Source organism: Oncorhynchus keta, chromosome 28 (assembly GCF_023373465.1).
Source record: "Oncorhynchus keta strain PuntledgeMale-10-30-2019 chromosome 28, Oket_V2, whole genome shotgun sequence".
NCBI lineage: Eukaryota > Metazoa > Chordata > Actinopteri > Salmoniformes > Salmonidae > Oncorhynchus > Oncorhynchus keta.
Window position 1 is genome coordinate 7,624,087 of NC_068448.1, and position 11,630 is coordinate 7,635,716.

Genomic DNA, 11,630 nt, shown 5'->3' on the forward strand with positions numbered 1-11,630 from the left:
GCGATGTCATTTACAAAATAGCCTCCAACACCCTACTCAACAAATTGGATGCAGTCTATCACAGTGCCATCCGTTTTGTCACCAAAGCCCCATATACTACCCACCACTGTGACCTGTACGCTCTCGTTGGCTGGCCTTCGCTTCATACTCGTCGCCAAACCCACTGGTTACAGGTCATCTACAAGTCTCTGCTAGATAAAGCCCCGCCTTATCTCAGCTCACTGGTCACCATAGCAGCACCCACCCGTAGCATGCGCTCCAGCAGGTGTATTTCACTGGTCACCCCCAGGGCCAATTCCTCCTTTGGCCGCCTCTCCTTCCAGTTCTCTGCTGCCAATGACTGGAACGAACTACAAAAATCTCTGAAACTGGAAACACTCATCTCCCTCACCAGATGTCAGAGCAGCTCACAGATCACTGCACCTGTACATAGCCCATCTATAAATAGCCTAAACAATTACCTCATCCCCTACTGTATTTATTTACTTTTGCTCCCTTGCACCCCAGTATTTCTACTTTGCACATTCACCAACTGCAAATCTACAGCTCCAGTGTTTTTAGTTGCCCTGGGCATCTTCTGTTGGTGCTTTTCAGAGTCAGTAGAAAGGCCTCTTTAGTGTCCTAAGTTTTCATAACTGTGACCTTAATTGCCTAACGTCTGTAAGCTGTTAGTGTCTTAATGACCGTTCCACAGGTGCATGTTCATGAATTGTTTATGGTTCATTGAACGAGCATGGGAAACAGTGTTTAAACCCTTTACAGTGAAGATCTGTGAAGTTATTTGGCTTTTTACCAATTTTCTTTGAAAGACAGGGTCCTGAAAAGGGGACGTTTCTTTTTTTGCTGAGTTTTATAGCTAGTAGGTAAGGTTATGTAACCTCATTTAGTCCTACCTGCTATGTTTTAAATTCATTGGTATTCGCACATTTGTGTTTGAGGTAGAATTGCCGTCATATTATTGATGCCAAATTGGACTCTATTCCAGAACCAATGGACGTGTCTGAGACTCATCACCTCTCAACTAGGTCAGCTGGTTCAACCTGGAACACTATTCTGAGACTCATCACCTCTCAACTAGGTCAGCTGGTTCAACCTGGAACACTATTCTGAGACTCATCGCCTCTCAACTAGGTCAGCTGGTTCAACCTGGAACACTATTCTGAGACTCATCACCTCTCAACTAGGTCAGCTGGTTCAACCTGGAACACTATTCTGAGACTCATCACCTCTCAACTAGGTCAGCTGGTTCAACCTGGAACACTATTCTGAGACTCATCACCTCTCAACTAGGTCAGCTGGTTCAACCCGGAAGAGCAGGTGTGTCCAGAAGAGCCCAGCTCGAACACCTGACTTAAATAATCAACATACTGAATCACGGCGATAGGCTACGCTTTGATATTAGAACGCAATGCTCCACTCTCAAGTTGAAGTTGTTGGCTGATGCCATGGTGGCGGCTGCTAAGAAGAAGGGCCAAGCTGAGAAGCAGAATGCAGCACTGGTTAACACCTGCCCTGTCTGTCAGGTGAGTAGTATTGGTTGGTTATGTATGAGCCTTTAGGTTCCTCTCCATACGTAAGCTATTGTACTGGCTTGTGTGGTACAGACTTTCATATGTGTAGTAGTTTGTTGTATTGCTTAGTTTATCATTTGTGCCAACTTTGAATTCAATCTAAACCACAGATTAATTTCCTCGATTTTGTAATTGACCTTTATAAAAATCTAATCAAATCAAATTTTTATTGGTCACATACACATGGAAATGCTTGTGCTTCTAGTTCCGACAGTGCAGTAATATCTAACAATTCCCCCACTACCTAATACACACAAATCTAAAGGGTGAATGAGAATATGTACATGTAAGTATATGGATAGGCGATGGCCGAGAGGCATAGACAACGTGCAGTAGATGGTATAAAATACAGTATAGACAGATGATATGAGTAATGTAAGATATGTAAACATTATTAAAGTGGCATTATTTAGAGTGACATTGTTTAAAGTGACTAGTGATCCATTTATTAAAGTGTCCAGTGATTGGGTCTCAATGTAGGCAGCAGCCTCTCTGAGTTAGTGATTGGGTCTTAGTGTAGGCAGCAGCCTCTCTGAGTTAGTGATTGGGTCTCAGTGTAGGCAGCAGCCTCTCTGAGTTAGTGATTGGGTCTCAATGTAGGCAGCAGCCTCTCTGAGTTAGTGATTGGGTCTCAGTGTAGGCAGCAGCCTCTCTGAGTTAGTGATTGGGTCTCAGTGTAGGCAGCAGCCTCTCTGAGTTAGTGATTGGGTCTCAGTGTAGGCAGCAGCCTCTCTGAGTTAGTGATTGGGTCTCAGTGTAGGCAGCAGCCTCTCTGAGTTAGTGATTGGGTCTCAATGTAGACAGCAGCCTCTCTGAGTTAGTGATTGGGTCTCAGTGTAGGCAGCAGCCTCTCTGAGTTAGTGATTGGGTCTCAGTGTAGGCAGCAGCCTCTCTGAGTTAGTGATTGGGTCTCAGTGTAGGCAGCAGCCTCTCTGAGTTAGTGATTGGGTCTCAGTGTAGGCAGCAGCCTCTCTGAGTTAGTGATTGGGTCTCAGTGTAGGCAGCAGCCTCTCTGAGTTAGTGATTGGGTCTCAGTGTAGGCAGCAGCCTCTCTGAGTTAGTGATTGGGTCTCAGTGTAGGCAGCAGCCTCTCTGAGTTAGTGATTGGGTCTCAGTGTAGGCAGCAGCCTCTCTGAGTTAGTGATTGGGTCTCAGTGTAGGCAGCAGCCTCTCTGAGTTAGTGATTGGGTCTCAATGTAGGCAGCAGCCTCTCTGAGTTAGTGATTGGGTCTCAATGTAGGCAGCAGCCTCTCTGAGTTAGTGATTGGGTCTCAGTGTAGGCAGCAGCCTCTCTGAGTTAGTGATTGGGTCTCAGTGTAGGCAGCAGCCTCTCTGAGTTAGTGATTGGGTCTCAGTGTAGGCAGCAGCCTCTCTGAGTTAGTGATTGTTGTTAAGCAATCTGATGGCCTTGAGATTGAAAAACAGCTTATACATATATCTCTAGACACAGATCCGAAGACATTCAAGCAGCTCTTTGAGAGCTAGTATCCCACGTCTACAATGGTCCCAGTACTGGTTGATGTGCAGGCCTAAGTGACCACACACTCAAATGGACCTACAGCTGAGGTAAGATTGGACCTCCCATGTGGAGCAGCGGTCTAAGGCACTGCATCTTAGTGCTTGAGGTGTCCAGGTGACACCCTGGTTCAAATCCAGGCTGTATCACAACCCGGCCGTGATTGGCAGTCCAAAAGGGGCGGGCGCACAATTGGCCGTCGTCCGGGTATGGCCGGTGTAGGCCGTCATTGTAAATAATAATTTTTTAACTGACTTGGCTAGGTTAATAAATAAAAATGTTAGATATATATATATATTAGATTCTTCCATCATTCACACACAATCGACATAGAATAAACCACCTTGTTGTTAACAAAACACTGTCCTCAACGCTGAAGTTGTATTGTCTATGGCTCAATGTGGAAATGCTGTGTTCACTTTAATGATGTGATTCACAGACACACAATGACCACAATGTGACTGCTGCAACTGAGACAGAATGACATCGAAGGACACACGTGGAGACCCCGAGTATGACTGGACATGGGCCAGATATTTATGACAACAACTTAATAAGGGATGCAGAAGCAAACCAGCATCAAACCCATTTGACTGTTTATTCCATAGCCAACCATCTCTTGCTACCTCTTATTCCACACGACTCCTTTTAGGTCCCTCAACTTCAGACACTTTGAAACTCTCCATCTTATTTATTTATTTATTTTACCTTTAACTAGGCAAGTCGGTTAAGAATAAATTCTTATTTACAATGACGGCCTACCGGGGAACGGTGACTTAACTGCCTTGTTCAGGGGCAGAATGACAGATTTTTACCTTGTCAGCTCAGGGATTTGATCTTCCAACCTTTCGGTAACTAGTCCAACGCTCTAACCACTAGGCTACCTGCTGCCCCTATACTCTAACCACTAGGCCACCTGCTGCCCCTATACTCTAACCACTAGGCTACCTGCTGCCCCTATACTCTAACCACTAGGCTACCTGCTGCCCCTATACTCTAACCACTAGGCTACCTGCTGCCCCTATACTCTAACCACTAGGCTACCTACTGCCCCTATACTCTAACCACTAGGCCACCTGCTGCCCCTATACTCTAACCACTAGGCTACCTGCTGCCCCTACGCTCTAACCACTAGGCTACCTGCTGCCGCTACGCTCTAACCACTAGGCTACCTGCTGCCGCTACGCTCTAACCACTAGGCTACCTGCTGCCGCTACGCTCTAACCACTAGGCTACCTGCTGCCCCTACGCTCTAACCACTAGGCTACCTGCTGCCGCTACGCTCTAACCACTAGGCTACCTGCTACCGCTACGCTCTAACCACTAGGCTACCTGCTGCCGCTACGCTCTAACCACTAGGCTACCTGCTGCCCCTATACTCTAACCACTAGGCTACCTGCTGCCGCTACGCTCTAACCACTAGGCTACCTGCTGCCGCTACGCTCTAACCACTAGGCTACCTGCTGCCCCTATACTCTAACCACTAGGCTACCTGCTGCCGCTACGCTCTAACCACTAGGCTACCTGCTGCCGCTACGCTCTAACCACTAGGCTACCTGCTGCCCCTGCACTCTAACCACTAGGCTACCTGCTGCCCCTGCACTCTAACCACTAGGCTACCTGCTGCCCCTACACTAACCACTAGGCTACCTGCTGCCCCTATACTCTAACCACTAGGCTACCTGCTGCCCCTACGCTCTAACCACTAGGCTACCTGCTGCCCCTGCACTCTAACCACTAGGCTACCTGCTGCCCCTGCACTCTAACCACTAGGCTACCTGCTGCCCCTACACTAACCACTAGGCTACCTGCTGCCCCTATACTCTAACCACTAGGCTACCTGCTGCCCCTGCACTCTAACCACTAGGCTACCTGCTGCCCCTGCACTCTAACCACTAGGCTACCTGCTGCCCCTACACTAACCACTAGGCTACCTGCTGCCCCTATACTCTAACCACTAGGCTACCTGCTGCCCCTATACTCTAACCACTAGGCTACCTGCTGCCCCTACGCTCTAACCACTAGGCTACCTGCTGCCGCTATACTCTAACCACTAGGCTACCTGCTGCCGCTACGCTCTAACCACTAGGCTACCTGCTGCCCCTATACTCTAACCACTAGGCTACCTGCTGCCCCTACGCTCTAACCACTAGGCTACCTGCTGCCCCTATACTCTAACCACTAGGCTACCCTGCTGCCGCTACGCTCTAACCACTAGGCTACCTGCTGCCGCTACGCTCTAACCACTAGGCTACCTGCTGCCGCTACGCTCTAACCACTAGGCTACCTGCTGCCCCTATACTCTAACCACTAGGCTACCTGCTGCCGCTACGCTCTAACCACTAGGCTACCTGCTGCCGCTACGCTCTAACCACTAGGCTACCTGCTGCCGCTACGCTCTAACCACTAGGCTACCTGCTGCCGCTACGCTCTAACCACTAGGCTACCTGCTGCCCCTATACTCTAACCACTAGGCTACCTGCTGCCGCTACGCTCTAACCACTAGGCTACCTGCTGCCCCTACGCTCTAACCACTAGGCTACCTGCTGCCCCTATGCTCTAACCACTAGGCTACCTGCTGCCCCTACGCTCTAACCACTAGGCTACCTGCTGCCGCTATACTCTAACCACTAGGCTACCTGCTGCCGCTACGCTCTAACCACTAGGCTACCTGCCGCCCCTACGCTCTAACCACTAGGCTACCTGCCGCCCCTACACACTAACCACTAGGCTACCTGCTGCCCCTACACACTAACCACTAGGCTACCTGCTGCCCCTACATTAACCACTAGGCTACCTGCTGCCCCTACACTCTAACCACTAGGCTACCTGCTGCCCCTACACTCTAACCACTAGGCTACCTGCTGCCCCTGCACTCTAACCACTAAGCTACCTGCTGCCCCTACACTCTAACCACTAGGCTACCTGCTGCCCCTACACTCTAACCACTAGGCTACCTGCTGCCCCTGCACTCTAACCACTAGGCTACCTGCTGCCCCTGCACTCTAACCACTAGGCTACCTGCTGCCCCTACACTAACCACTAGGCTACCTGCTGCCCCTATACTCTAACCACTAGGCTACCTGCTGCCCCTACGCTCTAACCACTAGGCTACCTGCTGCCGCTATACTCTAACCACTAGGCTACCTGCTGCCGCTACGCTCTAACCACTAGGCTACCTGCCGCCCCTACGCTCTAACCACTAGGCTACCTGCCGCCCCTACACACTAACCACTAGGCTACCTGCTGCCTACACACTAACCACTAGGCTACCTGCTGCCCCTACATTAACCACTAGGCTACCTGCTGCCCCTACACTCTAACCACTAGGCTACCTGCTGCCCCTACACTCTAACCACTAGGCTACCTGCTGCCCCTGCACTCTAACCACTAAGCTACCTGCTGCCCCTACACTCTAACCACTAGGCTACCTGCTGCCCCTACACTCTAACCACTAGGCTACCTGCTGCCCCTGCACTCTAACCACTAGGCTACCTGCTGCCCCTGCACTCTAACCACTAGGCTACCTGCTGCCCCTACACTAACCACTAGGCTACCTGCTGCCCCTACACTCTAACCACTAGGCTACCTGCTGCCCCTACACTCTAACCACTAGGCTACCTGCTGCCCCTACACTCTAACCACTAGGCTACCTGCTGCCCCTACACTCTAACCACTAGGCTACATGCTGCCCCTACACTCTAACCACTAGGCTACCTGCTGCCCCTGCACTCTAACCACTAGGCTACCTGCTGCCCCTACACTAACCACTAGGCTACCTGCTGCCCCTACACTCTAACCACTAACCAAATTCAATATACATTATGGGTATTGTGTGTAGTAGACCAGTAACAAAACAATTTTTTAAAATACATTTTAAATTGAGGCTGTAACACAACAAAATGTGGGAAAAGTCAAGGGGTCTGAATACTTTCATTGAAAAACACAGCAGCTTTTAGGCATGTTTTGTATAACAACAAAGTTGCCTATTTTACAATGAGGGTCAATGGAAAATAATGTTTGGTTTCCCCAATTTGTGGGAGTGGTCGAGGGGAATTTCTTCTTCTGTTATGAATACCGACTCGGTGTATAAATTACAACACCTTACTCGTCAATCCACAGTGTAATAAATTACATTTACACAATAGACCAACTAATATTTCATAACTGAAATGATAACAGCTGACTAATGTCATTGTTTATTGTTTATAATTGTTTATCTCCCACTGCATTGTGGAATGCAAATCAGCTATCAGGTAGCTAGGCTTGTATTCTCAAAAAAAAAGCTGCATCGTAAACAAGCTCGTACAAGACAGAGGAGAACAAGACACATCTCGTCTCTCTTTACAGATCCTGTTTCTGCCCCTCCTCTGAGGTTTAGAAACAAACACAATTTAACCTCTCGGAGACCGTGTTCTCCACAAGTACGTAGAGTGGCCAGCCAAATAGTAAAAGTAGTAGGTGAGGTGCCCCCAGGGTCCCTAGGCGTCCCGAGGTTGGGTAACACTGGTCTAAGACTATATGACAAGGACCATTTTCAAATAAGAGACATTAAACCGGTCTTCTGTTGAGATTATAAAAGTATTATTGACAGTTTAACTGCAAGAGGTTTGTTAATAATATAATAATATATGCCATTTAGCAGACGCTTTTATCCAAAGCGACTTACAGTCAGTCATGTGTGCATACATTCTACGTATGGGTGGTCCCGGGAATTGAACCCACTACCCTGGCATTACAAGCGCCATGCTCTACCAACTGAGCTACAGAAGGACCAATTACGTTGGAAAAGTATTCAGACCCCTTGACTTTTTCCACAGTGTTACGTTACAGCCTTATTCTAAAATGTATTAAAAAAAACAATATTTTCCCCCTCGTCTATTTACACACAATACCCCATAATGACAAAGAAAACGGGTTGATTGGACATGATTTGGAAAGGAAACACACCAGTCTGTATAATGTCAGAGCAAAACAAGCCATGAGGTCGAAGGAATTGTCTGTAGAGCTCAGAGACAGGATTGTGTCGAGGCACAAATCTGGGGTAGGGTAGCAAAAAATGTCTGCAGCAATGAAGGTCCCCAAGAACATAGTGGCCTCCATTTTTAAATGGAAGAAGTTTGAAACCACCAAGACTCTTCCTAGAGCTGGCCACCCGGCCAAACTGAGTAATCGGGGGAGAAGGGCAAAGAACCCAATGATCACTGACAGAGCTCATCTGTGGAGAGGGGAGAACCTTCCAGAAGGACAACCATCTCTGCAACACTCCACAAATCAGGCCTTATGATAGAGTGGCCAGATGGAAGCCACTCCTCAGTAAAATACACATGACAGCCCACTTGGATTGGGCTGATTAAACCAAGATTGAACTCTTTGGCCTGAATGCCAATCGTCACGTCTGGAGGAAACCTGGCACCATCCTTACGGTGAAGCATGTAGGTAGCAGCATCATGCTATGGGGATGTTTTTCAGCAACAGTGACTGGGAGACTAGTCAGGATCGAGGGAAAGATGAACAGAGAAAAGTACAGAGAAATCCTTGATGAAAACCTGCTCCAGAGTGCTCAGGTTCATCTTCCAACAGGACAACAACCCTAAGCACACAGCCAAGACAACACAGGAGTGGTTCTGGGACAAGTGTCTGAATGTTGAGTTGCCCAGCCAGAGCAGTATAACATCTGTTATTTTGTTCTTTCCCAAATTCCTTTCAGATTTTCCAGGTTTCCGTTTATCCCATTTATTTCAGGTTATCACACTCAAAAACCACCTTGTTTTTTTTAATAATTGAAAAACAACTTAATTGGATGTTGTAAGTCCACAACAATGCTTAAAACACATTAGAGACCACATTTGAGGTCTGGGGGGGGAATTGCAAAATGTAGATTTTTAGGTGTTTTTTTTATTTTTTATTATAGTGAGAGAGACCATTGTTCAGTGCATGTGTTTTTTTTTTTGCTAAAGATAATAATGATATAATAAATATATACATAAATAATGGATTGACTAAAACAATCATGATTTCATTCTCCAGGTAAGCATAGGCTACTTTGTAGTTAAAATTTAATTGAGAAGGTTTTTCGGAAAGCCTTTCCATCTACTAGAAGCCGGTCTTCATTAGCATCAATGCTAACAGCTACACAAAGTGGTACACACACACACACACACACATTCTCGTTGCCTCTTCAGAAAAGTTGCAGGACGTACGAATCACTTGTCATGAACTTGAACAAATTAATTTAGTTGATTCCCTACTAAAAAAAAGGTCAATAAAAAAGGTCTTATATTGTTGAATTCCGTGGTCCCTAATAATAATATTATCCACTACCATCTACCTCGAATGTTTTCATTTATCTGCAGATAATCGTCAAAAAGCGTAGGCCAACCAGAAGCCTGTGAAATTGAGGGAGCCAATTGAACTACTCTCACCGGTGCGATTCGGTAGACTACACTGACTGACGAGATGAGGACACACTCACTTTAGAGTCACTGTCTAGCAAAGCCCCGGCATCCTCAGAAAGAAAACCTAGGAAAATACATTGGATACCATGGACAGATAACCGCGTTGCATGATTTACGAATGGCAAAGGGATACAGGAGATCGACATTATTCAGTCAGTTAGACACATTTTATAAAAGTAGTCAACACTTGCTGTTCAGTTGTCAAAGTAAATAGCCTATGCGCTACGACGACTCCACGTGGCTGGCTATGTGAAACACGTGAGAGAAAATAAATGAATGTCCCAGAAAACAACTTGGCTAAGTGGATTTGACTCATCGTTACCACTTATATTACATGGGACGTACAAATTCACCAGCATCATGCTCGCTCTCTCCCTCTGTGTAAAGAACAAGCTGCAATTCAGATCCTACTTCCTGCATTGTAAACTGCCAGTGTGTATCTTTGATTATGTGTACATTAAACCAGTTTATATGCATGACAAGTGGAAGAGGTGTGTGTGTGTGTGCTGAAACCCTACATCCCAACATTAGCATTCCTTTCCACCACATCTGGTCTCTTGGCCCTTCCACCCCTACGGTAAGGCAGCTCCCGCTCAGCCCAGCCAAAGCAATTCTCTGTCCTGCCACCCCAATGTTGGTGGAACAAGTTTCCCCCTAAAGTCGGAACAGCGGAGTCCCTTGACCCAGCTTTGGAAAAACGTCTCAAACCCCTACCACTTTGAAGAGATTCTTAAAATAACTCTCACGTCACCTCTCCTCTCTACAAGAAGTGACTTTGCTGATAAATACCTTTGTTGAGGGAAAATGTACATCATACGATTGTTTGTCTCACACAGCTATGTTACCATAAATGCACTAATAAATGCACTCCGGATAAGAGCGTCTGCTAATTGACTAAAATGTTTTTTTTTTTTTTTTTTTAATGTGTGTGTGTGTACTCTGTCTGTCTGTCCGTGTGTGTCTTACTAGGAGGCAGAGTCGTTGAGCTGGTACTCTCTGGAGCGCAGGAAGCAGGTCTGGACACCGCTGTGTGTGTGTGTGTGTGTGTGTGTGTGTGTGTGTGTGTGTGTGTGTGTGTGTGTGTGTGTGTGTGTGTGTGTGTGTGTGTGTGTGTGTGTGTGTGTGTGTGTGTGTGTGTGTGTGTGTCTTACTAGGAGGCAGAGTCGTTGAGCTGGTACTCTCTGGAGCGCAGGAAGCAGGTCTGGACACCGCTGTGTGTGTGTGTGTGTGTGTGTGTGTGTGTGTCTTACTAGGAGGCAGAGTCGTTGAGCTGGTACTCTCTGGAGCGCAGGAAGCAGGTCAGGACACCGCTGTGTGTGTGTGTGTGTGTGTGTGTGTGTGTGTGTGTGTGTGTGTGTGTGTGTGTGTGTCTTACTAGGAGGCAGAGTCGTTGAGCTGGTACTCTCTGGAGCGCAGGAAGCAGGTCTGGACACCGCTGTGTGTGTGTGTGTGTGTGTGTGTGTGTGTGTGTGTGTGTGTGTGTGTGTGTGTGTGTGTGTCTTACTAGGAGGCAGAGTCGTTGAGCTGGTACTCTCTGGAGCGCAGGAAGCCGGTCTGGACACCGCTGTGTGTGTGTGTGTGTGTGTGTGTGTGTGTGTGTGTGTGTGTGTGTGTGTGTGTGTGTGTGTGTGTGTGTGTGTGTGTGTGTGTGTGTCTTACTAGGAGGCAGAGTCGTTGAGCTGGTACTCTCTGGAGCGCAGGAAGCAGGTCTGGACACCGCTGTCCGTCCACAGTCTCCGTATCACGCCGGTCAGATCTGATGAGATCACACCCTCTGCCGTTGTACCAGCCAATACAAACAGCTGACGGGCATCGTCCTGGCAACAGAGACATCCCCGTTAGAACACAGATTGGTTGATTCAGTTGTAATGTCACGTGCACAAGTACAGTGAAATGCCTCTTGCAAACTAAAACATTCAATAATCAATAACAATGTACTACTGGGAAAAAAAACACACGAGAAATAAGAATAGGAAATATGAAATACACAAAGTAAGTAAGGATATATTTAAAAAGTCAGTTCCAACACCATATTTACATGAGCAGGGATACTGGAGTGATGGAGGTAGATATGTATAGTGGGAA

The 11,630-nt window shown here is 47.2% G+C and overlaps 1 protein-coding gene across 9 annotated transcripts in view; it reads right to left on the reverse strand.

Annotated features, from left to right (window-relative positions):
- The window catches only part of LOC118372958 (guanine nucleotide-binding protein G(i) subunit alpha-3-like), an 89,782-nt gene that overhangs the window by 28,192 nt on the left and 49,960 nt on the right, over positions 1–11,630 (reverse strand). For all 9 annotated transcript variants that reach the window (XR_008084908.1, XR_008084907.1, XR_008084906.1 and 6 more), the window contains exon 4: positions 11,205–11,362. Coding sequence is in view for 6 of the 9 variants with exons in the window: in XM_052484645.1 (XP_052340605.1) it covers positions 11,205–11,362 (158 nt within the window). In the remaining 3 variants the exon portion in view is untranslated. The remainder of the gene's footprint in view (positions 1–11,204; positions 11,363–11,630) is intronic.